Source organism: Pogoniulus pusillus, unplaced genomic scaffold (assembly GCF_015220805.1).
Source record: "Pogoniulus pusillus isolate bPogPus1 unplaced genomic scaffold, bPogPus1.pri scaffold_64_arrow_ctg1, whole genome shotgun sequence".
Classification (NCBI taxonomy): domain Eukaryota; kingdom Metazoa; phylum Chordata; class Aves; order Piciformes; family Lybiidae; genus Pogoniulus; species Pogoniulus pusillus.
In genome coordinates this window covers 81,643-106,267 of record NW_026974714.1, presented here as the reverse complement: position 1 = coordinate 106,267, position 24,625 = coordinate 81,643, and the positions used below count along the sequence as shown (strand labels likewise).

The window sequence follows — 24,625 nt, the reverse complement described above, 5'->3', positions numbered from 1 at the left end:
GCGGCTGTGAGGTTATGCCCTTACTGCCAGGCTCAGCATTCTTGTTCTGAAGGAACACAGACAGGTGGAGACCTCTCGATGGTGCCTGCTCTGCAGGAGAGGTGGCTCTGAACCACAGGCCCTGCCACTCTCTGACCCCGGCGTAAGGAACGGGATGGCTGCGGCGTGTTGCGCTCTGCTACGAGGCAGTTGGGCATATTCTGGGCTAGATTTGGCAACCTTTGGACAAAAAGGTGTTTCTGATCCTTGAGTGGCTTAGCTCTAGGTTATTTATTCTTTCTGTCTAAACACATGAATGGCTGCTGTGCTGCAGTGATGTTGTCAGTGGTGCTGAGCAGACCTGCATCAACCTAGTTGCAGACTCACTGTTTGGGGGGGGGAAAAGTTGTTTTTTGGCATAGTCAAATAAAGCAAATACAAACTATGTTAAAGGTGTGGAAGTTTTACTGAGCAGACATTGGAATTTGCTATGAAGGACACCCCTGGTTTAGGTTTGCTCTTGAAGTCCCTTGGGTGGGCATTGCTCTCAGTCAGGGCCTTACTTGGCTGCAAGGTCCAACACCTTCTCCAAGGCTGGACTCCAGCTGTGACCCTTTGCACATCCTGCTAAGCACGCAGGGTGCTGGGTGTGGAGAGGCAGGAGCCTGTCTGACAGTGAGCAGTTGGTGTGGAGAGAGGCAGGGAAGTGCCCAGAGCAGAGCTAGACCAAGGGCAGGGCCCCGTGGCCTGCAGGCTGCTGAGCAGAGGGGAACTGTCCAGCCTTAGCAGCAGGCTGAGTGCAAGCCTGGATGCGCAGCCCAGAGCGGGGATTGGTTTCTTGTGGAGTTGGTGCTGATGCAAATAAAGATGGCACTGGCACTTGATCTGGACAGCCCTGGCAGTGGCCTGGCTCTTCACAGCTGGCACTCTGCACTCCCTGGAGGGGTGCTTTGGGCTCTTGGCCACCTGTGCAGCACAGCAGCTCCTCTGCAAGGGCAGAGCTCCCTTTTCTCTCCAGCATGGTGCTGCTTGTGGTCTTGGGGCAAGCGGCGCTCCGTCTGCCACACTGCCATGGGTGCAGCCAGGGGTGCCAGGAGCTTCTGCTGGGCCTCCCCAGGCACTGCCCAGGTCTGCTGTGGGGTGAGGGGTGCAGCTGTGAGCTCAGGCCTGTCCGCTAGGGAAGGAACAGGCACCCAGACTGCAGTTACACTGCAAGCAGTGGAGCGCCACTGAAATACCACTGCAGAGGGAGCCTCAGCTTCTCCTGCGCTCTGGGCACCTCACTTGTGCAGCCAAGAGCTTACCTGTTTCTAGAGATGCAATTTCAGTGCAAGCTACAGTCCAGCACAGCAAGACAGGACACAAACCCCTCTGTGCCCTGCACTCTGACAGACCTCACAGCCATGCAAATGCCACAGAGCTTTTGCTGAAGCCTATTTTTACAGAGGGCTGCAGTCAGTGACAATCTGAACGCCCTTGCACAAGGGTTGCTTTCCCACCTGCTTTCCATCTTGCAGCAGTTCTCTTGCAGCTCTGCTGCTCACCTCTGTGCTTTCCCCATGCAGGAGGAGCCACTCTGACGGTGGGCAGACAGGAGGAACTCTTTGCTTCAGTTTTCCAGCAGTTCTTGCTGTTCATAGAACCCTGGAATCAACCAGGTTGCAAGAGACCTCCAAGCTCAGCCAGTCCAACCTAGCACCCAGCCCTTTCCAGTCAACCAGACCATGGCACTAAGTGCCCCAGCCAGTCTTTTCTTGAACACCTCCAGGCACGGCCACTCCACCACCTCCCTGGGCAGCCCATTCCAATGCCAATCACAACTTCCTCCTAACATCCAGCCTAGACCTCCCCTGGCACAGCTTGAGGCTGTGTCCCCTTGATCTGTTGCTGCCTGCCTGGGAGAAGAGACCAACCCCACCTGGCTACAGCCTCCCTTCAGGTAGTTGTAGACAGCAATGAGCTCACCCCTGAGCCTCCTCTTCTCCAGGCTGCACACCCCCAGCTCCCTCAGCCTCCCCTCAGAGGGTCTGTGCTCCAGGCACCTCCCCACCTTTGTCACCCTTCTCTGGGCACCTTCCAGCACCTCAACATCTCTCTTGAATTGAGGGGCCCAGAACTGGACACAGCACTCAAGGGGTGGCCTGAGCAGTGCTGAGCACAGGGGCAGAAGAACCTCCCTCGTCCTGTTGGCCACACTGTTCCTGAGCCAGCCCAGGATGCCACTGGCTCTCTTGGCCACCTGGGCACACTGCTGCCTCATCTGCAGCTACTCTCTACCAGTACCCCCAGCTCCCTTTCTTCCTGGCTGCTCTCAGACACTCTGTCCCCAGCCTGTAGCTGCTTGGGGTTGCTGTGGCCGAAGCGCAGAACCCTGTGCACTTGGCCTGGTTCAGTCCCATCCCATTGGCCTCTGCCCACCCATCCAGCCTGGCCAGGTCCCTCTGCAGGGCTCTGCTACCCTCCTACGGATCAACACCTGCTCCTAGCTTGCTGTCCTCTGCAAACTTACTGATGCTGGACTCAATCCCCTCGTCCAGATCATCAAAAAAGATACTGAACAGGACTGGGCCCAGCACTGATTCCTGGGGGGACACCACCAGTGCCAGCTGCCAACTGCATGTGGCACCATTCACCACCACTCCCTGGGCCCTGCCTTCCAGACAGTTCTTGACCCAGAGACAGAGTGAAGCTGTCCAAGCCAGGAGCTGCCAGCTTGGCCAGGAGCTGCTTGTGGCAGACGGTGGCAAAGGCTTTGCTGAAGTCCAGGCAGTCTCCATCCACAGCCTGCCCCACATTCACCAGGCACAACCCAACCATCCAGCCACGAGGACTCAGCTGCCTCAAGTTCTTCGCTCAGAGCCACTCACAAGAGTAAAAGCTGCTGGAGCCTGCAGTGATTGGCTTTACATTTGTCTTGATTGCCAGAGCAGCAGCTGGGGGCTGTCCGCAGTACCAGCATTGTGCTCTGCCTCAGCACAGCCTGAAACAAGACCAGAACAGGCCTGAAGGTGACTGCATGGAAGACAGCATGAAGAAAAACCCAAACTCCCAAAGCCACAGTCAATTGCTCACACGTCAAAGGCAGAGCTGTTGCCACCCTGATGAAGCCATCAGCTCCTCTGGCTCGTGGCAGCTCCTCCCCAGCTTGTGTTACTGATTAGACAGGAAACGTTTGCAGCCTTTAGAGAGAGGAGGAACTGCTCAGTCCTGTCCTCTCAACACAGCACCTGCTGGATGGCTCTGATGGCTCTGACCTGGCCTCGGGGTAATTACAGCAGCTCTCGTTATTTCACCCTTCTTACCTGGGCTCTAAATGTCTCTTTTCCAACCCTGTGACAGCTGAGCAGAAGGAGGTAGCCAAGACAGCACAGCTCATCTCCCAGTGTGCTCTCTCCCCTCTATGTGGCGGAGAAAAGAGGGGCTGGCATGCACGAGGAGCTTGTCCCTGGCTGCTGTCCCCCGAGCCTCCTGCAGGGTGTGAGCCAGCAGGCTGGGCACAGCTGGACTGCAGAAGCAGATGTTGCTGACTTCTCCCCCATCTCCTCTCTGCCCCCTCCTGATGCTGCCCTTTTCCAGGCCATCTTTCCCTTCTGGAGGCCATCCCCTGCTTTGCCCTCGATGCAGGCTAAGAACCCAAGCCCAGGGAGCTGTCTTTCTTCCCAGCCCTCGTCCAGCCCAACCTCCCCGACACCTGCTCTCATGGGATGCTTTGGGAGTTACCTGCCCCCTACACAATGAATGCAGCCAGACTAGACCCAGCTGGCTGGCACTCAAGGGATGAAGCTTCATAGCCACAGCTTGGCACAGTGCACCAGCAGAGATCTACAACACTTACAGACAGAAGTAGACAAGTTAAAAGTGATACAGAAACACAACAGCCCTCCCACAAACCAGAGTGCCCAGGAGGGGCTCCCAACCACCCTGCCACCTTCTTTCCACCCCCCACTCTCATCCCAGGGTCTGCCTTACGTGCAAGGTGAGTTGGGAGGATGGGCAAGGGGCGTTAGAAGCAGAAGGATTGGTTGGGTTACACAGATCCCAGCAGAGCGGCAGAAGCCCAGGGAGAAAACACAGACAGCGACAGACTCCGACAGCCAGGCCCTGACTGTCTTCCCTGTGCCTGTGTGCTTGCTCTTACACACCTCAGCAAGCCTAGGAGTGCAGCAGACATCTCCACTGTTTCCTTCTCACAGCCTAGCATCTAATCTTTCTCATGCAGATATTCCAATTAGCCTCAAACCAACACAGCTCACGATGGGTCCAGGCTGTGCTGGGGCAGCGCTGCCTGCTGGCACCTCTACAGCCTCCCCTGCCCACCCATGCCCTGTGCCCTCACAAACACCACAGCACAGGGCAGCCACGCCTGGCGAGCAGCTCTGGCCCTCTGCCCCAGCCTGGCTCAGCAACTCACAGCTGCCCCAGGCCACCAAGCCCTGAGAGCCAGCAGGTGCCGACCCCCCGTGTGCTAGTTTGAAGCAAGCTGGGATGTTTTGGTAACATAACTAGATAATGGGCAGTGAAATGAAAAACAATTGTGTCTACTTCTCTCACAGTTACGCTGAGAACTCTGGGAAGAAGAAAGACTTTTTCTCCATTTTGTTTCTCACTCTTGCTTTGGCCTTAGACCTGGTCACATCTCATTAACCCTGCTCCTACTAACCTTGCTCCCTAACCTCTTGGCTGCACCTCTTTTCTTCCTGAGAACTGGGGTAAGGTTGAGAGGGCCGGGGGGAGGTGTTGGGGTGGTTTGAGAGCCCCTCCTGGGGACTCAGGTTTCTGGGAGGGGAGTTGTGCTTTTGTATTGTTCATCCTTTGAATATTTCTGTATATAACTGTATATAACTGTAAATATTGTAAATAGCTGCTTGTAAATTTTGCTAGCTGTAAATAAATTGCTTCATCTATATTCCCAGGGTCCGTCTGAGTTAGCTGGGGCAAATACAAAAGTGTGGGGGGGGCGGGGTAACCCCCAAACCATCACATTTTTTTTATTGGCGCGGGTCCCCGCGCGGCACAGACAGGTAGGGGCGGACGTTCAGCAGCATGGGGTACGCCACGGCCTGCAGGGAGAGGCTGGCTCAGGAGCCTGCACAGGGCATGGCCTCAGTGCAGACAGAGCAGCTCAGCTGGCCTAGCAGTGCCACCTCCCAGGGGAAGGGCACGCACCCTCCCTGGGCAGAGGTGGTGCTGAGGAAGGTGGCCGGAGAAGCCAAACTGCCCCTGCACCGCAGAGCTGGGCAAGGGCTGCAGGACTGTGGCAGAGCTCAGGCTGGGCACAGGAGCCCTGCCAGCCTGCTCTGGGCAGCAGGAGCTTGGGCCAGGAGACAGCCTCAGCCCTGGCTTGCCAAGCACTCACCTTTGTGATCTTCCCTCCCCCAAAAGGGGCAAAGCGCTTCAGTGCCACTGTGAGGACGTTGGCAGCTTGGTGGATGCTGAAGCCTTTGCGGGCAGACACCTTCTGCTGGCACCTGCACAGGGAGAGCTCCAGCTCTGCAAGCTGTGCCACCACCCAGCTGCCTGCCAGCAGCACAGCCGGGCCCCTGGCGCCCGCAGCCCCGCACTCACCTGGCACACATGTAGGCATTCTCCCCGCACAGCAGCTCTGGCTGCACAAACTGCTCCAGCGCCTGCACCACGCTTGTGGCCTCCTGCAAGGGCAGAGCAGAGCTCAGGGCACCGGCGGCCTGCCCACGCCACAGCCCCGAGAGATCACGCAGAGCACGGGCACAGGGCCGCAGACCACAGCAAAGCCCTGAGTGCCACCAGCTGGGCACTGCCCAGCCCCACGAGGGGCGGCTGCAGGGCCCCCAGCAGCCACTGGCCTGCCAGGCAGAGAAGGCAGCGCAACAGCGGCAGCTGCTTCCCTCCCGCCCGTGCTGTGCCTTGGCACTGGCAGCTGCAGGAGCCCTGAGAGCAGCCATGGTGCAGCTGCAAGAGCAGCCCCAGCAGAGCAGAGCCCCTGCCCAGCCCTACCCCGATCTCCAGTGCCAGGTCCAGGTAAGGCTCGTAGGTGCCCGAGGTGTTCTGGCACTGCAAGCACAGCACTGCAAAAGAAAGAGCAGTGGCCACAGCCTGGCATGGCCTCTGCACGCACCCACCCCAGCACAGCCCAGCCCAGCCCAGCCCAGCCCAGCCCAGGCGGCTGCAGGCTACCCCCTCTCTGCATCTGGGCTCTGGGACAGCAGCACCAGGGTTCACAGCCTGGCCAGGAGGAAAGCTGCCAACTCCACCGTGCCCTGGCACAGGCAGTGCTGCTAGGCAGCTGGCAGCAGGGGCGGCTTTGCTGCTGGCAGTGAAGTGGGGAGCCACAGCCAACAGATGTTTCCATGCCCACAGCAGGGCTCAGGGTCTGCAGGGACCACCAGAGCCAGCAGCTGCAGCTGGGGATGGTTTGCACACACTCAGCAGTGCTCCCAGAAGGGAGGCAGCCCTGAGAGCCACAGGCCCAGCAGCTGGCACCAGCGCTCACCACGGGACCGCAGGGAACCCCCAAAGATCTGCTGGACCAGCGTTGGGGCCTGGCTCTGCCCATCCAGCCTAGGGACAGGAGCAGCAGGTCTCACACAGCCCCTCCACAGCAGCCTCCCCTCAGGGCCCCCTCTGCGTGTCCTCAGCACAGCTCCCCGGTGTGCTCTGGCCAGCAGACAGCTGCAGAGCTCCAGAGGCAGAGGGAAAAGCCAGGCTGCTCTGCCAGGGCCATCGCTCAAGGGTTGGCACCAGGCTCCCATGGGCACCTTCCTCCAGAAGGAGCAGAAGCTGCTGGCTGCAGCTCGGAGCTGGCCTTGGCAGAGGCAGCGCAGGGCCCAGAGGAAAGCTGCTCTCTCGCAGCCCCAGAGCTGGACCTGAGCCTTGCGAAGCCACAGCCTCTGGGCACAAGAAATGAGCCCAGGGCTTGGGCTCAGCTCTTCGGCCTCTGCAGGACTTTCTCCCACCACATGCCAGCCCAGGGCTGTTAGCCAGCATTACACCCATTCTGCTGCAGCACTTTGTTTCCAGAGGCCACTGAATGTGTCTGACAGGGTGGTGGTATCCAGTGGCATCCTGCTCCCAGGGCAGCAGCAGTGCACACAAACGTGAACTGAGTCTCAGGGTTATGGTCTGCAGATCATGTAGTCGATGACTTTGGCTGGCACAACAGGTAGCACTCAGAGAAACACAGCTTGGGAAACGTAGGGAAGCAGTTACAGTGATGCAGTATTTTCTATTAAGGTGAACGCTATCAAATGAACAAAACCCAACAACCAACCAAGGGAGGGAAAGATAATAAAAGGATTTGGTAGAGCTTAGAGCTTTTGTAGAGAGAGGGCTCCAGACAATGTACAATGCCTAAAGTCTTTATACCTAAGAATTCATGAGCTTGTGCTAAACACAGTTCTGGAGCAGCCCCAGCTGCATTCACAGGCATTTGCAAGAGGGAAATAGATTCAAGCATGCCACGTGGTGGTCTGAAACAAAAGCCAACCAGTCCACACTTCTGCACACAGCATCACTCAGTACCTGCTCAAATGGATGCGACAGGATCTGACACCTCTCACTACAGACCTTTGTCTGTCTGCAGTGACCAATAGAGGCAGCAAACAAGACTCTTAGAACAGTTCCGCTTCCAACTGACCTGCAAAAGCCTTTTGCGTAGGAAGTAAACGAGGGGTGCACAAACAGTGGCAGCAAAATGCTCCACCAAACAGCTCAGGTTGGGCAACACAGCTCCAGGCAGCTACAGCAAGATGGACCTTGAAAAGCCTCTGGTGCTCTCTGCAAGTGGCAAAGCTGTGCAAACACTGCACAGCAAAATCTGGGACAGGAAGCATTAGAAGGGAGAACAGGAAACAAAACCCAAACGTAGGGTTCCAAGAAAAACTGAGTACAGAAGAAACAACCTGGGAGCTGTGGCACAACACAAACGTTCCTGAGGAACTGTCTGCTGTGAGAGCTGAAAGCTTTGGTTGCTGTCCAAGTGCTGCTGCACAACCAAGGCTTCCTGCTGACACGGCTGAGGCGCCTCTGGCCGTGGACCCTTTCCTGATGACGCTGGAGCTGGAAACCATTTCTCACTCGTGTCATCTTCTCCGCAGCTGCACTGTAACACAAACAATGCTCTTGATCCACAACAGCACCCAGGGGAGAGGCTGTTTGGCAGGACAGCTGAAAATGCCAGCCCCCAGGGGATCTCCCCACGCTGCCACTGCCTGCCCTGGGATGCTCCACTGCAGCTCCTCCCGATGTGCAATGCTGGCATTTGCTGCTGCAGGAAACCCTTTCTGGGGAAAGGCTGCTGGGAACTCTGGCCAAGGCCCCGTGCTCATCTTTTAGCCTCTGGCTGCCTGCCTGCAGCGCTGGTGGCACCTGTGGGCAGCGAACCGTCGTCGTTACCGACTGTGACAGCACGAGTCAAAGCAGCAAGGCTGCACAGGCACTGGGGGTGAAAAACCATCTTGAGCCAATGGCAGCAGCTGAGCAGCTCTCCCCCTTCCTACTGGCCATGCGGCACCACCTCACCTTGCAGCAGGCCAAAGTGAAGGGGTACAGCTGAGGAGGCTCCCGTTGCAGGGGCTCAAACTTGGTGCTCAGCAAAAGCATTTACAGCAGCACGAGAAGGCACTAAAAGCTTCCCATCTCAGTGACAAAACCAACACCTCTCCTGCCTCCTGCTGCTTTTCAATGGACTTCACACCCAAGGTGCGGGATGAAAGCTCAACAGCCATGCACAAGGAAGCAAGGGAGTCTCATTTGCTTTGTTTCCCAACCCATGTTGCCATGTCTGCCTTCCAAGGAGACCTCAAAGCAGCTCCGGCAACATCGCAGTGCCCTTTCAACTCACTGCCTAGGCAGCTGCAGCAGCCTACAGCTCTCAGCTGTGGACAAGCAGCCCCACAGAGCGGCGTCTTTTCTGCTAACCAGGGCCACAGAAAAGCTGTCCTTGCAGCTTAGAGCTTTAGCACAGCCCAGTCTGCACACCTCTGCAGAGAAGGTGGCAGCCAGAGTACACTAACAGGTAGGAGAGGCAGCAAGAGAAGCTTTGAGAACCGTGGACCCACCGAAGTGTCAGGGCTGGAAGGGACCCCAAGGGTCACCCAGTGCCGACCGCCCTGCCACGGGCAGGGACCCCTCACACTAGATCAGGCTGCTCACAGCCACATGCAGCCTGGCCTCACACACTTGGCACAGCTGCACAAGGCTTGCACTCGATGCTCTCCAAGGGCATCTCCAAGCCAAACGCCTCGGTGCTGCTGGGGCAGCGCTGCAGCACATGGCGGCGCTCCGGGCACCTCCGCTGGCTGCTTCTCGCCCCGGAGCCGCAGCAGGGCAGCTGAGGGGCCGCCCGGAGCGGGGGCTCTGGCCGGCCACGGCGGCTCCCGACGACGCCTCCCGCCTGCGGCACCTGCGGCTGCAGCCTCCCGCGGCGGCGCCGGGGCGCGCAGGGCCAGCCCCGCTCGCCGCTGGGCTCCGCAGAGTGGCGCTGGGAGCCTGGCAGGAAGGGCGGAAGTGGCGCAGTGACGCCGCGCCCACGGGCGCCATCTTTGCTTTGGGCGGCACCTGGCTCCCGCCCGGCGGCGAGGGCGGGAGGCAGCGGCCAAGCTCCAGCTGCAAGCCCTTTGCTCTCCTCACTCTCTCCGTGGCAGCGTTCAGGACAGGAGCTCACTTTGCCCAGCTCAGCTCTGCTCCAACAGGGCGCTGCCCATGGGGGCAGATCTGGCGCAGCTGCAGGGGCTCTCTGCTACCACCTGCCCCTGGGCAACAGCCACTGCAGGCACAGAGCCTGCACCTGCCAGGGGGGCACAGATGGCTGCAGAACCTTTGCCCCCTTCCTTTCCCCCCAGGGGAAAGCTTCGGAACAGCCTCCTCCTGCTGACCTTTCCCTGGAGCTCCTCTGCTCAGCTCAGCCCAAGCCCTTCTGCTCTGCCGGTGCAGCCTTCAGCCCACCAAGGCCACTCGGCAGCACTGGCAGCTGCCAGGGCACAAGAGCATGCTGCTGGCCCACGCTCGCTCTGCACCTCTGGCCGGCATCACTGCTGGGGCTCCACTGGTGGCGTCTGTCAGCTTTGGGGAGCATTCCCTCCTGTGCCAGCTGAATGCAAGCACCGCAGGGCTGCCCAGGGCCCGGGGCTCTTCTCAGGCCACCAACCCTGACGGCACTCAGCTGCCCTCTGCCCCTGGGCACCAACCAACTCAGCTACAGCCAGCTGGAAAGGTCCAACTCTTAGCAAAGGCTTCTTCAAGAGCAGCAACCCCTGTCCTGAAACTCTGCACCAGCTGGGCAGGGAGGAGGACTTGTCTGAGCTGCCAGCTGGCTCCCAGCCTGCCAGCTCTGCAGGAGAATCTCTGCTCTGCACGGCAACAAAAGCAGCTCCTGCTGCACACCCAAATGTTGCTGCACAGCAAACTGTTGGGCACGACCAGCTCTTACCTGCTGACTCTGAGCAGAATTGCTGCCAGCTGCTGCTGCTGCTGCTGCTTGGCTGCCTGCTTCCGCCTGGCACTGCTCAGGGCCTCCCTGATGGAGCCTTCTGGTTGTAGGAGGTGGTGAAAGAGGAGACAAACTTCTCGCTCTCCTCTCGAGTGCTCTCTTCTGCAGTCCCTGCGCAGGGCAGGCAGGTGTCGGCTGTGCCTCAGCAGGCTGCTCGCTGCCCCTTGCTCTCCCTTCCTCTCTGCCCTGTGCTTCTGCCTGCACGGAGCTCATCTCTCCTGCCTGAGCAGCAGCAAGAGCAGAGGCAGGGATCGTTGTGAGGGAAGCTCAGACACAGCTCACCTTTGGCTCCTGGGCCTGCTCTGGGAACCAGCTCGACCTCCAGAACCAGATGGGCACTGGGCACCTGATGGACTTGCTGGGGAGCGTGGAGTGGCAGGAGCTGGCTGTGCTGGCCCTGAGGGCATCATCTCCTACAGCTGCTGCTCCCAGCCTGCCCTGCTGCCACTGCCACCTTGGAGAGCCACCTGCCTCCTGCAACTTCAGCCTCCTCCTGCCCCCGTCATGCTCTCCTTCGTGGCACCTCCTGGCTCCTCTGGGCCGGCCAGCTCGGGGGAGACGGTCTTGATGGGGGGAGGGGGGGGGGTGTGCTGCTGGGCCTCAGCACCATCCAGCTGCTGCTGGTGGAGAGCATGCCAGCCTTGGAGAGTGCCCCACTGGTGGGTGACCTTGATGGCAGCCAGGCCCCTGCGGTGCCCAGGGTGCCTACAGCAGGCTGATGGGCAGCACCCACGCAGACAGGGAGGGGGAGATGTGGCTCTCTGCCGCCACCAGCACCGGCTGCTCACGCAGGGCAGTGCCACACTGCCGCCCTGCCATGGGTGGGCAGACAGGCAGGGGCACACTGTGGGAGAGGGGGAGAGGCTCGGGGATGGGGAAGTGGGGACCAAGGCAGGGGCTGCCCCCAGGCCCACTGCCAGTGCCAGCAGCATGGGCTGCTGGGGAACAGCAGCTGCATTGTGGTTGCCCCCGAGGTGATGGAGCCTGCCGCAGCGGTGAGGGGCAGAGGTGGCCACGGAGATGGAGCTCTGCTCCCTGGGGCTCTGCTCTGCTGGGGAGGAGCAACAGCAGGCAGCAGTACAGCCTGGGCTTGGGCTGCTGCAAGGCAGCTGCACAGGAAAGAACTGGGAGCCCAAGTGGGCAGCACATTCCCCGTGGGACAGCAGTGTGCCCTTGTGGGGCCAGTGGCAGCCTGGGCTGCATCAGGAGCAGTGTGGCCAGCAGCTCTAGGCAGGTGTGCTGGTTTGAGCCTAGCTAGAATGTTTTGGTGAGAAGAACGAGATTACAGGCTGGGGAAAGGCAACAGTGGTGATGTCTGCTTCACTCCTAGGCTTGCTGCAATGCAGAAGAACAAGAACACAAGCACAGAGAAGAGAGTTGCTGTCTGGGTGTTGGGCTGAGCTTCTCTCTCTCTCTGCCCTAACTTGCCGTCTGTGTGACTAACCCCTCTGCTTCCTAACGCCCCTGCCCGACCCTCCATACTGCCTTCAACATCAGGCAAGATCTGGGCTGAGATTGAGGAGTGGGAGGGAGGTGGAAGGGTGGTTGAGAGCCCCTGCTGGGGACTCAGGTTTCTGGGAGGGCTGTTGTGTTTCTGCAGTGCCTTTTAACTTGTCGATTCCTGCCTGTAGCTGCAGCTGTTGTAAATACCTGCTTGTAGCTTGTGCTAAGCTGTAACTATAAAGCCTCATGCAGCTCCCAGAGCCGCTGAGCCCAGTCTGGGCGATTTCCAAAGGGGGGGGCGGTGGGGGGGGCGTGGGGAAGACCCAAACCATCACAGGAGGTTCTCCTGCCCCTCTGCTCTGCCCACCCCTGCTGAGAGCACCCCTGCACTACTGTGTCCAGGTCTGAGCTCCCCCACTCAAGAGAGACAGGGAGCTGCTGGGGAGAGCCCCATGGGGGCTGCGAGGAGAGGATGCTGCAGGGACGGGACCATCTCTGCTCTGAAGAAAGGCTGAGAGCCCTGGAGTTGCTTAGTCTGGAGAGGAGAAGGCTGAGAGGGGACCTCAGGAATGTCTGTAACAGCTGAGGGGTGGGTGCCAAGCAGGGCCCAGGCTCTGTTTGTGGTGCCCAGTGACAGGAGAAGGAGGCACAGGTACAAGCCAGAACCCAGGAGGTTCCACCTCAACAGCAGGAGGAACTTCTTTGGGGTGAGGGTGCTGGAGGCCTGGAGCAGGCTGCCCAGAGGCTGTGGAGACTCCTGCTCTGGAGCCAGTCAGGAGCTGCCTGGATGTGCTCCTGGGTGCCCTGGCCTGGCTGCTCCTGCTCTGGCAGGGGGGTTGGGCTGGGTGGTCTCTGGAGGTCCCTTCCAAGCCCTGATTCTTTGCTTCTGGGACTCTTCCTCATGGTCTTCCTCATGAGCTGCTGCTGCTGCTGCTGCTGCTGCTGGGCCAGAGCTGCCTGCTGGCCCCATGGCCCCAGTGCCCTGCTGCTGCTCTCTGCTGCTGGGCCCCCCTCCAGCACGGGGCCCTGCTCCACCTGCCCCTGCTGCGGAGGTGCCCTTGGGGCTGTGGGGAGCTGTGCCCTGCTGTCTGCCCTGGCCTGGCTCTGGGGGCTGTTGGCTGCTTGGGTTGCTGGAGGTGCCAAGGTGCCCAGAGGCAAGGGGAAGGCAGAGCAGGGCAGGCTGGGCTGGGCTGAGGCCCACATGAGCTCTGGGCACTGCTCTGGGGGGTGCCCAGGCTCTGAACCGTGGGGGGTGCAGTCCTGAGCTGGTTCTCTGTGGGTAGCGACCCCCCCCCCCTCCCCCCCCCCCCCCCCCCCCCCCCCCCGTAACCAGGGCTCTGTGTATCCAAGGCCTGGGTGACCTCATAGAGCTGAGCTGAGGCTGGGCTGGTGAGGAGGTGAGAGTGGAGCTTGGGAGCCTGTGGCAGGGGGAGAGCCTCTGCTAAGGTGTCTGTGTCTCACCCGAGTTCTTCGGCAGCAGGAGCTGCCCTTGAGCAATCCCCAGGTGAGTGATGTGGGCAGAGCAGAGGCAAACCCAAGGGGAACAGTGACAAGGAGGGGGGGGGGGGGGGGGGGTGAGTTGCAAAGGGAGTTGAGAGCACCAAGAGTGACCAAGGAGCAAAACCTGCCTGGGCACTTTGTGCCTGGCTTAGGTGAGCCTGGTCTGGTGACTGAGAATAGTCCCTAGCAGGAGAGAGGTGCCCTGAGATGGGTGTGCTGGCAGCAGGTGTTGGGGTCCAGTTTGACTGGAAAATACACAGTTGGCATTTTCCAGGTGCTTTGGTAGGTGGTGTCGGGGGGGGCACAGGGTGAGGCTTGGGGTGCTGGGGGTGTGGATGTGCTTGGAAGCCACAGAGAGTGGAGGAGAAGCACAGAGGTTGGATGTGGAGAGGAAGCAGCAGGCGGCTCTGTGTGAGCCAAAGGCAGCTCTGCTGGCAAGCCAAGGCGCCTTGGCATGGTTAAGAGAGGGAGCTGAGGAAGAGCTGGGGGGATGTGTGGGGGGGATGTGTGGGAGCAGGCACCTGGGTGGGCTTGGAATCTGCAGAGAAGGAGCCTGCAGCACCTGTCTGGGCAGCCTGCTGCAGGCCTCCAGCACCCTCACAGCAGAGAATTTTCTAATCCTCTTCAGCTGGAGCCTCCAGTCTCTGGCCTCTGCCCCTTGTCCCCTTGTCCTGTCCCTGGGCACCAGTGACAAGAGTCTGGCCCCAGCCTCCTGCCCCCCACAGACCCTTCAGCTCCTGCTGAGCACTGCTCAGATGCCCTCTGGGGCTGCTCTTCCGCAGGCTCTCAGCCCCAGGGCTCTCAGCCTTTGCTCCTCACAGAGCTGCTCCAAGCCCCTCAGCATCTTCCAAACCCACCCTGGACTCTCTCCAGCAGTTCCCAATCTCTCCTGAGCTGGGGAGCCCAGAAGCAGAGGCAGGATTCCAGCTGTGGCCTGCCTAGAGCACAGCAGAGGGGTGCAGGCCCCCCTCTCTTCATGCCCCCAGGAGAGCATTGGCCTGCTTGGCCATGAGGGCACACTGCTGGCCCATGGGCAACTCCAGGCCTCCAGATGTGGCCTCGCTGGGGCAGAGTTGAGTTTGCTGAGTTCCTGGAGCAGGACAGAGCCAGGCCCCCCCAGCCGTGCTGCCAGCACACGATGGACACCACAGAGCCCAAGGGCCATGCCCTGGCAGGTCCTGCCCACCTCGGGCACTGCTGCCAACCAGCAGGTGCAGCTCTGCCTCAGCTGACACAGAGTGCAAGGAGGAAGAAGAGCAGGAGGAGCAGGAGCCGGAGAAGGAGGAGGAGGAGGAAGAGGAGGAGGAGGGAGCTGAGTGGCCTGGGACGGCTGAGTCGAAGCCACCGAGTGCAGCCGCAGCATGCGGAGAGGGAAGAAGCTGGAGCAGGAGCTGGGGCTGGCAGCGAAGAGGCAGTGTCTGGAGCTGGGTGAGGAGGGGGCACTGGGATGGAGCTGGGTGAGGAGGGGGTACTGGGCTGGAGCTGGGTGAGGGAAGGAGCAGCAAGCTGGAGATGGGCAAGGAGGGGTCACCAGGCTGGAGCCGGGTGAGGAAGGGCATTGGGCTGGCCCCTGCCTGCCTCGCCCAGCAAGCTGTGGCAGCAGAAGGCAGGGTCTGAGCCTGGCAGCGGTGGCCTCTGATGCCAGGGGCAGCAGCCGTGGGGGCAGCAGCCTCTGCTGAGGCCCTGGGTCGAGGCTGGCAGGCAGCACTGCAGCCCCGAGGAGGAGCCGAGCAGCAAGCAGGGGAGGCAGAGAGGGCCCAGGGGGCTGCTGGTGCTCCTGAGCCCTGTGACTCACCGCCCCTCTCCCCTCCCTGCAGGCAGTGACCAAGCCCAGGCAGCACAAGAGATTGGGGTGCCCGTGCCCCAGCAGGTGCCCTTGCCCGGGGGGTGCCTCTGCATGCAGTGGCCGCGGCTGTGCGGGGTGGGCGCTGGGCTGCGCAACCTGGGGCGCAGCTGCTTCCTCAATGCCACGCTGCAGTGCCTGACCCACACGGCGCCGCTCGCCAGCTACCTGCTCTGCGGGGAGCACGGCCGCAGCTGTGAGTGGGGCTCAGTGGGGGGCACTGCTGGGCTGGCAGTGCCGGGGTGGCAGTGCCCGTGGGCAGCAGGAGCCGCCTGCCCGCCCTGCTGCCCGCGCTGTGCTCGGCACCTGTGCGCGTGGCCCTGGCAGGGGCTGCGAGCGTTGGGCTGTGCCCTGTCTGCTCCCTGCTGACCCCAGCAGAGGCTGTTGCTGTGTTCTCCTGGCCCTAGCAGTGCTGCTGAGTTGGGGCCAAGGGCAGCACACAGGGCTCACAACCCTGTCTGCAGGGCTCTGCTGGCATCTGCCCTCCGGGCCAACCTCTGGGCTCCTCCAGGGAGTGCCTGTGGCCTGCTTCCCATCCACATGGCTGCTGTCTCCTCTGGGGGGTTGCAGTGGTGCTGTGAGTGGGATGGCATCTGGCAGGGTGATGTGTGTTGGTCCCTGTGTACCCAGGGTGCCCCAGAGCTGTGCTGCAGCACAGAGCTCATGGGAAGCACTGAGCGTGGCGGAGCTGTGTGGGAGCAGAGATCCCTCCCGTGCTCTGTCCTGCTTCCACCTCTCCTGGCCTTGTCCCCGACCTCCTGTCCTCTGCTCTTCTGCTCCAGGTCACCGAGAAGGCTTCTGCATGCTCTGCACTATGCAGACCCACGTGGGGCAGGCCTTTGCCAGCAGCGGCCAGGCCATAAAGCCAGAGGCCATCATCCGGAACCTCAAGAGTAAGGGTGGCTGCCCTGCCTTGCCCTGCCTTGCCCTGGCTTGCCCTGCTTTGCCCTGCTCTGCCCTGCCTTGCCCTGGCTTGCCCTGCTTTGCCCTGCTCTGCCCTGCCTTGCCCTGCTCCTGCTCTGCCCTGCCTTGCCCTGCCTTGCCCTGCCTTGCCCTGCTTTGCCCTGCTCTGCCCTGCCTTGCCCTGCTCCTGCTCTGCCCTGCCTTGCCCTGCCTTGCCCAGCCATGCCCTGCTCTGCCCTGCCTTGCTCTGCTCTGCCCTGCCCTGCAGCAGCCATGCAGGGGCCCAGGGGCTGCTGCTGGAGCAGACCCTTTGGGATGGGCAGGCCTTGGCAGAGAGCTCTGCTGAGGTGACTCAGAGCCCGCCAGGGGCTGGGGGCTCCATGGGCTGTGGGAGGGCTTCTCCCGCAGCCAGCGTGGGCCTGAGCCCAGGGTTGGGCTGAGGGGGCTCAGAGCCTGGAGCCCTGCTTGCTGGGGCAGGAGCTGCATCTGTTGCAGCAGCTGCTGAGGCTGCCTCTCCTGCAGACATTGCCCAGCACTTCAGCCTCCGGAGGCAGGAGGATGCCCACGAGTTCCTGCGCTGCGCCATTGACGCCATGCAGCAGGCCTGCGGGAACGGCTGTGCCCAGTATGTGGGGCCCTGCTGCCCTGTGCCCTCACCAGTGCCCTGTGCCCGTGGGAGGGATGAAGGTGTCCCCCAGGCTGAACTGCTAGGGGGAGGCACTGGCTGTCAGGGGCCTCATTGCACGGCCCAGCTCTCTGCCCCTCTGTGCCACAGGCCACCTTCTCCCTTCTGCTGGCCCCTGCGCCCCAGCAGAGCTGTGGTGCTGTCCCCATGTCCTGAGGCTGCTCTGGCTCTGGCTCCTGTGCCAGCTGCCCAGGAAGCCAGGGCTGCAGCTGGCTCAGGTCCAGCTCTGGGGCTGCGAGAGAGCAGCTTTCCTCTGGGCCCTGCGCTGCCTCTGCCAAGGCCAGCTCCGAGCTGCAGCCAGCAGCTTCTGCTCCTTCTGGAGGAAGGTGCCCATGGGAGCCTGGTGCCAACCCTTGAGCGATGGCCCTGGCAGAGCAGCCTGGCTTTTCCCTCTGCCTCTGGAGCTCTGCAGCTGTCTGCTGGCCAGAGCACACCGGGGAGCTGTGCTGAGGACACGCAGAGGGGGCCCTGAGGGGAGGCTGCTGTGGAGGGGCTGTGTGAGACCTGCTGCTCCTGTCCCTAGGCTGGATGGGCAGAGCCAGGCCCCAACGCTGGTCCAGCAGATCTTTGGGGGTTCCCTGCGGTCCCGTGGTGAGTGCTGGTGCCAGCTGCTGGGCCTGTGGCTCTCAGGGCTGCCTCCCTTCTGGGAGCACTGCTGAGTGTGTGCAAACCATCCCCAGCTGCAGCTGCTGGCTCTGGTGGTCCCTGCAGACCCTGAGCCCTGCTGTGGGCATGGAAACATCTGTTGGCTGTGGCTCCCCACTTCACTGCCAGCAGCAAAGCTGCCCCTGCTGCCAGCTGCCTAGCAGCACTGCCTGTGCCAGGGCACGGTGGAGTTGGCAGCTTTCCTCCTGGCCAGGCTGTGAACCCTGGTGCTGCTGTCCCAGAGCCCAGATGCAGAGAGGGGGTAGCCTGCAGCCGCCTGGGCTGGGCTGGGCTGGGCTGGGCTGTGCTGGGGTGGGTGCGTGCAGAGGCCATGCCAGGCTGTGGCCACTGCTCTTTCTTTTGCAGTGCTGTGCTTGCAGTGCCAGAACACCTCGGACACCTACGAGCCTTACCTGGACCTGGCACTGGAGATCGGGGTAGGGCTGGGCAGGGGCTCTGCTCTGCTGGGGCTGCTCTTGCAGCTGCACCATGGCTGCTCTCAGGGCTCCTGCAGCTGCCAGTGCCAAGGCACAGCACGGGCGGGAGGGAAGCAGCTGCCGCTGTTGCGCTGCCTTCTCTGCCTGGCAGGCCAGTGGCTGCTGGGGGCCCTGCAGCCGCCCCTCGTGGGGCTGGGCAGTGCCCAGCTGGTGGCACTCAGGGCTTTGCTGTGGTCTGCGGCCCTGTGCCCGTGCTCTGCGTGATCTCTCGGGGCTGTGGCGTGGGCAGGCCGCCGGTGCCCTGAGCTCTGCTCTGCCCTTGCAGGAGGCCACAAGCGTGGTGCAGGCGCTGGAGCAGTTTGTGCAGCCAGAGCTGCTGTGCGGGGAGAATGCCTACATGTGTGCCAGGTGAGTGCGGGGCTGCGGGCGCCAGGGGCCCGGCTGTGCTGCTGGCAGGCAGCTGGGTGGTGGCACAGCTTGCAGAGCTGGAGCTCTCCCTGTGCAGGTGCCAGCAGAAGGTGTCTGCCCGCAAAGGCTTCAGCATCCACCAAGCTGCCAACGTCCTCACAGTGGCACTGAAGCGCTTTGCCCCTTTTGGGGGAGGGAAGATCACAAAGGTGAGTGCTTGGCAAGCCAGGGCTGAGGCTGTCTCCTGGCCCAAGCTCCTGCTGCCCAGAGCAGGCTGGCAGGGCTCCTGTGCCCAGCCTGAGCTCTGCCACAGTCCTGCAGCCCTTGCCCAGCTCTGCGGTGCAGGGGCAGTTTGGCTTCTCCGGCCACCTTCCTCAGCACCACCTCTGCCCAGGGAGGGTGCGTGCCCTTCCCCTGGGAGGTGGCACTGCTAGGCCAGCTGAGCTGCTCTGTCTGCACTGAGGCCATGCCCTGTGCAGGCTCCTGAGCCAGCCTCTCCCTGCAGGCCGTGGCGTACCCCATGCTGCTGAACGTCCGCCCCTACCTGTCTGTGCCGCGCGGGGACCCCGTCCTCTACAGCCTCTATGCGGTGCTGGTGCACTCTGGGCACAGCTGCCACGCAGGGCACTACTACTGCTACGTGAAGGTGAGCCCAGGCTGCTGTCGTGGCACCCCTCAGGGCTAAGGGGTGCTGGTGGGTCCCTGGAGGGCACAGCAAGGAGGCTGCTCAGCAGAGGTGCGTGGGGGGGGACACAGGCCGTGCCCTGCCGCAGGAAGCGTGGAGGTGCCGCTCTGGCGGAGCCCCCTTGCCTGGCCTGGGCCTCCTCTGGGCTCTGGGCAGAGGAGCTCTGCCCGTGCTTGCTGCCACGAAGGTCCCCGGGCACAGCCCAGCCCCCTTCTCTCTGCTCCTCCTGCAGGCCAGCAGTGGGCAGTGGTACCTGATGAACGACGAGCGGGTGTGCCCCGCGGGCATCCAAGAGGTCCTGGGGCAGCAGCCCTACCTGCTCTTCTACCAGAGGTGAGAGTGCCTCTGCCTGCTGCCCCTCTGTCTCCTGCTGCCAGCAGCTGGGACAGGGCTGGCAGCACAGGGCTGCCTGCGGGAAAGAGCTTGGCCCAGGTAGCCCCAACGCCCTCTGCATGCCCTGGCTCAGAGGAGGGTGGCAGGGAGAGGGCCAGCCCCTTGGCATGGCTTTACTCTGCACCAGGACCACCTCACCCCTGCAGCTTCTGGCTCCTCTTTCTCCTGCGCGTCTCTGGCAGTGGCTCAAGCCCTGGCACTTAACGCCAGCCCTTCTCTGCCTTCCCCAGGGTGCCCAGCCCCAGGAGGAGCTGGCAGGGGCCCACTGCCAAGGCTGCCTCCAGCCTGCCCGGCTGCACTGGCGGTGTCCACAGCGAGGACAGGAAATCTGTCACCAAGGAGCCCCTGTCCTCAGCAGGGATGGGCCAGGTGAGTCCTGAAGGCTGCTCTTGGCCAGCGCCCCCGGGTGCTGGCACCTGCTGCCCCTCTGCCTGCTGTGCCAGGGAGGGGCTGGGCAGGGCAGGGTTGCCATGCCCTTGGCTCCTGCACTTCTCCATCAACCTCTTCCTTTGTCTAGGGCCCAGGGCTGCTGCCAGGGGAGAAGCCGCCTGGGCTGGAGGAGGCTGGAGTCCCTGTGGCCCACAGCCTGTTTGGGATGGAGCCAGAGCTGTGCAGTGGAAGCCCCACCCTGCCAAAGCTGCCTGCTGGGTCGCCAGCACCCAGCAGAGAGGGCTCAGCAGCTGTGTGCCAGGACTACTGGGCACAGCTGCAGGGCCTGACACGCAGCAGCAAATCCTCCATCGCCAGGCTGACCCTCCTGGCACAGCAGAACGTGGCCTTGGCCAGCAGCATCGTGTCCCTGGTGGAAGCACGAGTGGCCAAGGTTTGCACCTTCCACTGCCTGCTGCTGCTGCCTGTGCTGCTGGGGGAGCAGCTGGACAGCAGCCTGGGGTGGCCTCGGGGGCTAGCAGGGGCTGGGGAGATGTCGTGCTGAGGGCAGAGCGGGGCAGAGCAGGGCAGCAGTGGCTGAGGGGTGGCTTCCAGCCTGCCCTGAGCTCTGCGGTGTCAGAGCTGTCTGCAAGCCTGTCCCAGGGGCTGGCTCTGCCTGCAAGAGAAAACCTCAACGGTCCAGCCCCACTGCACTGCTGACTCTGTGCTGCCCTGAGGAGCTGAGCTCTGCAGCAGGGAGCAGTGCTGAGCTCCCCTTCCTGTGCCGTGGCTGCCAGCAGCTTCCTTCCCAGGCTCTGCTGCTTCCCTGCCCGACTGCTGCGCAGGCTGAGGCACAGTGGCAGTGACTCCTGGCACAGAGCCTTGGCTGCTCCAGGGTCCCCTTCTGCTCTGAGCTCAGCAGCCCTCTGCCAGATTGCCTTTTGGCACCAGCAGGAAACCCAAGGCCAGCGACTTGCTGTTTGTAGTGGAACCCAAAAGAGGGCTCTGGGCCTGCCACTCTCTCTCTTTAAAATTCTTCAGCTGTGCCTCTGCTGTGCTAAACCTCTCCCTTTCTTCTCCTCCCTGCAGGCTCCCCCAGCACAGAAGCTCCCTGCTCTCTACCTGATGGATTCCATCCTCAAGAACGTGGGAGGAGAATACCTGAAGGCCTTTGCCCCAAAGCTGGTGGAAACCTTTGTGTCTGCCTTCCAGAAGGTCTCTGCACTGCCAGGGGAGTTGGGTGAAGAGAGTCTGTGCCTGGGGAATGAACTCTGTGCCCAGGGCTGGGTGCTCTTGGCTGCTGAACCATCCCCATTGGTTGCCTTTGCTAAATCCCTGCCCTGGCTCTGGGCTGTGGGAGATTGTCCCTGCTGCTGGTGTGAGCAAACAAAGTGGGCACTGACCCTATGAGGAGCTTTGGCCTGTGGCTCACAGATGGCTCTGCTGCTGCAGCAGAGTGGGTGTAATGCTGGCTAACAGCCCTGGGCTGGCATGTGGTGGGAGAAAGTCCTGCAGGGGCCGAAGAGCTGAGCCCAAGCCCTGGGCTCAGTTCTTGTGCCCAGAGGCTGTGGCTTCGCAAGAGCTTTGTCGCTGTACTTTCTCCAGGGAAACCGGGCAAGGGAGAGGAGAATTTGGTCATGGGCAAGGGGTCAGGAAGTGCTCCTCGGGTGCTGATGGAGAGTAGTAGAGCCTGGCAAGGGCCTGGGAAGAGCAGTTGCAGAGCTGAGCCTCTCTGTCTGATGCCAGGGGCGCGGGGGTGTGAGCTGCACTGCTGCTACAGGCTGCAGAGCCAGGCCAGGCTGTGCGAATGGCCAAGTGCTGAGAGAGACAGGAAAGAAAGGAAACCTTCCTGCTGCCAGCAGAGCTTCAGGCACTGCTGGAGTGAGCTGAAGGAGCCCTGGGGCTCTTTTGGTGTTTCAGGTGGACAGAGACACTCGGCAGAGTTTGTTCCTCCTGCGCTCGACATGGCACAGGATTTTCCCTCTGGAGGAGCTGCATGCACTGGATGTCAGAGTGCAGGCACTGGATCCTGCTTGGCCAGTGAGACCTCTGCCTGCAGATGGGAGTGCTTCTGGCAGCCCTGGCAGTCCTCAGCCTGCAGCTGCCTGGGTCAGTTTGCTGGCTGCTCCATGGCCACAGGTGTTAGGCTGAGGGTTGGGCTTGCTGCCCTGGGGGCTCTTTGCAGCCCAAAGAGTTCCCTGGTTCCCTGACTCCATCACGAGTTGCAGCGTAAGAGGTTTTGTTCTGTTTGCAGCCAGAGGAGTCCAGTGCAGCTCCCTCTGCCACCTCTGGTGCCTCTGCTGCAGCTGCTGCTGCAATGCCCCAGGCGCCGAGCCAGGAGCAGCTGCTGAGGCAGCAACTGCTTGTGAAGGAGAAGCAGGTGCTGGAGCTTCGGCAGAAGCTGTCCGAGCTGGAGCAGGCTGGAGCACAGCTGGTGAGTAGGACAGGTGGGGACCCTGCTCTGGTGGGGCTCAGCTTCTGTGGGGCAGTCCTTAGGTGTCCTGGTGACTGCCAGCATCACTTGGTGCTGCTGTCAGGGCAGCAGAGCTGTGCCAGGCCTGGAGCAAGGCCAGTCCAGCTGGGGAGCTTGGGCAGCATTTGCCAACGGAAAAGCCTTGAGAGCTGCACTGCAAATGGAGGCCAAAGCAGGGGGATTTGTCGGGGTTTTCTTCTGAGCTTCCCTCACAACGATCCCTGCCTCTGCTCTTGCTGCTGCTCAGGCAGGAGAGATGAGCTCCGTGCAGGCAGAAGCACAGGGCAGAGAGGAAGGGAGAGCAAGAGGCAGCGAGCAGCTTGCTGAGGCACAGCCGCCACCTGCCCACCCTGCGCAGGGACTGCAGAGGAGAGCACTCAAGAGGAGAGTGAGAAGTTTGTCTCCCCTTTCACCACCTCCTAAAATGAGAAGGCTCCATCAGGGAGGCCCTGAGCAGTGCCAGGCGGAAGCAGGCAGCCAAGCAGCAGCAGCAGCTGGCAGCAGGAGCTGATGTCCTCTCGCTGCGGAGTGGTTCCTGCGGCTGTGAGGTTATGCCCTTACTGCCAGGCTCAGCATTCTTGTTCTGAAGGAACACAGACAGGTGGAGACCTCTCGATGGTGCCTGCTCTGCAGGAGAGGTGGCTCTGAACCACAGGCCCTGCCACTCTCTGACCCCGGCGTAAGGAACGGGATGGCTGTGGTGTGTTGCGCTCTGCTACGAGGCAGTTGGGCATATTCTGGGCTAGATTTGGCAACCTTTGGACAAAAAGGTGTTTCTGATCCTTGAGTGGCTTAGCTCTAGGTTATTTATTCTTTCTGTCTAAACACATGAATGGCTGCTGTGCTGCAGGGCTGTTGTCAGTGGTGCTGAGCAGACCTGCATCAACCTAGTTGCAGACTCACTGGGTGGGGGGGGGGGGAAAGTTGTTTTTTGGCTTAGTCAAATAAAGCAAATACAAACTATGTTAAAGGTGTGGAAGTTTTACTGAGCAGACATTGGAATTTGCTATGACGGACACCCCTGGTTTAGGTTTGCTCTTGAAGTCCCTTGGGTGGGCATTGCTCTCAGTCAGGGCCTTACTTGGCTGCAAGGTCCAACACCTTCTCCAAGGCTGGACTCCAGCTGTGACCCTTTGCACATCCTGCTAAGCACGCAGGGTGCTGGGTGTGGAGAGGCAGGAGCCTGTCTGACAGTGAGCAGTTGGTGTGGAGAGAGGCAGGGAAGTGCCCAGAGCAGAGCTAGTCCAAGGGCAGGGCCCCGTGGCCTGCAGGCTGCTGAGCAGAGGGGAACTGTCCAGCCTTAGCAGCAGGCTGAGTGCAAGCCTGGATGCGCAGCCCAGAGCGGGGATTGGTTTCTTGTGGAGTTGGTGCTGATGCAAATAAAGATGGCACTGGCACTTGATCTGGACAGCCCTGGCAGTGGCCTGGCTCTTCACAGCTGGCACTCTGCACTCCCTGGAGGGGTGCTTTGGGCTCTTGGCCACCTGTGCAGCACAGCAGCTCCTCTGCAAGGGCAGAGCTCCCTTTTCTCTCCAGCATGGTGCTGCTTGTGGTCTTGGGGCAAGCGGCGCTCCGTCTGCCACACTGCCATGGGTGCAGCCAGGGGTGCCAGGAGCTTCTGCTGGGCCTCCCCAGGCACTGCCCAGGTCTGCTGTGGGGTGAGGGGTGCAGCTGTGAGCTCAGGCCTGTCCGCTAGGGAAGGAACAGGCACCCAGACTGCAGTTACACTGCAAGCAGTGGAGCGCCACTGAAATACCACTGCAGAGGGAGCCTCAGCTTCTCCTGCGCTCTGGGCACCTCACTTGTGCAGCCAAGAGCTTACCTGTTTCTAGAGATGCAATTTCAGTGCAAGCTACAGTCCAGCACAGCAAGACAGGACACAAACCCCTCTGTGCCCTGCACTCTGACAGACCTCACAGCCATGCAAATGCCACAGAGCTTTTGCTGAAGCCTATTTTTACAGAGGGCTGCAGTCAGTGACAATCTGAACGCCCTTGCACAAGGGTTGCTTTCCCACCTGCTTTCCATCTTGCAGCAGTTCTCTTGCAGCTCTGCTGCTCACCTCTGTGCTTTCCCCATGCAGGAGGAGCCACTCTGACGGTGGGCAGACAGGAGGAACTCTTTGCTTCAGTTTTCCAGCAGTTCTTGCTGTTCATAGAACCCTGGAATCAACCAGGTTGCAAGAGACCTCCAAGCTCAGCCAGTCCAACCTAGCACCCAGCCCTTTCCAGTCAACCAGACCATGGCACTAAGTGCCCCAGCCAGTCTTTTCTTGAACACCTCCAGGCACGGCCACTCCACCACCTCCCTGGGCAGCCCATTCCAATGCCAATCACAACTTCCTCCTAACATCCAGCCTAGACCTCCCCTGGCACAGCTTGAGGCTGTGTCCCCTTG

General features: G+C 61.4%; 1 protein-coding gene across 1 annotated transcript; it reads left to right on the top strand.

Moving 5' to 3' along the window:
* Positions 1-14,748: 14,748 nt before the first annotated feature.
* On the top strand, positions 14,749-24,326 carry LOC135174451 (ubiquitin carboxyl-terminal hydrolase 36-like). The gene is made up of 15 exons (XM_064141720.1): positions 14,749-14,815; positions 15,205-15,426; positions 16,013-16,123; positions 16,656-16,758; positions 17,342-17,409; positions 17,830-17,900; positions 18,226-18,308; positions 18,406-18,517; positions 18,814-18,954; positions 19,226-19,326; positions 19,617-19,755; positions 19,904-20,209; positions 20,845-20,970; positions 22,010-22,189; positions 24,312-24,326. The coding sequence occupies exons 1-15, from the start codon at positions 14,749-14,751 to the stop codon at positions 24,324-24,326; spliced, it is 1,845 nt and encodes a 614-aa protein (XP_063997790.1).
* Positions 24,327-24,625: the final 299 nt, after the last annotated feature.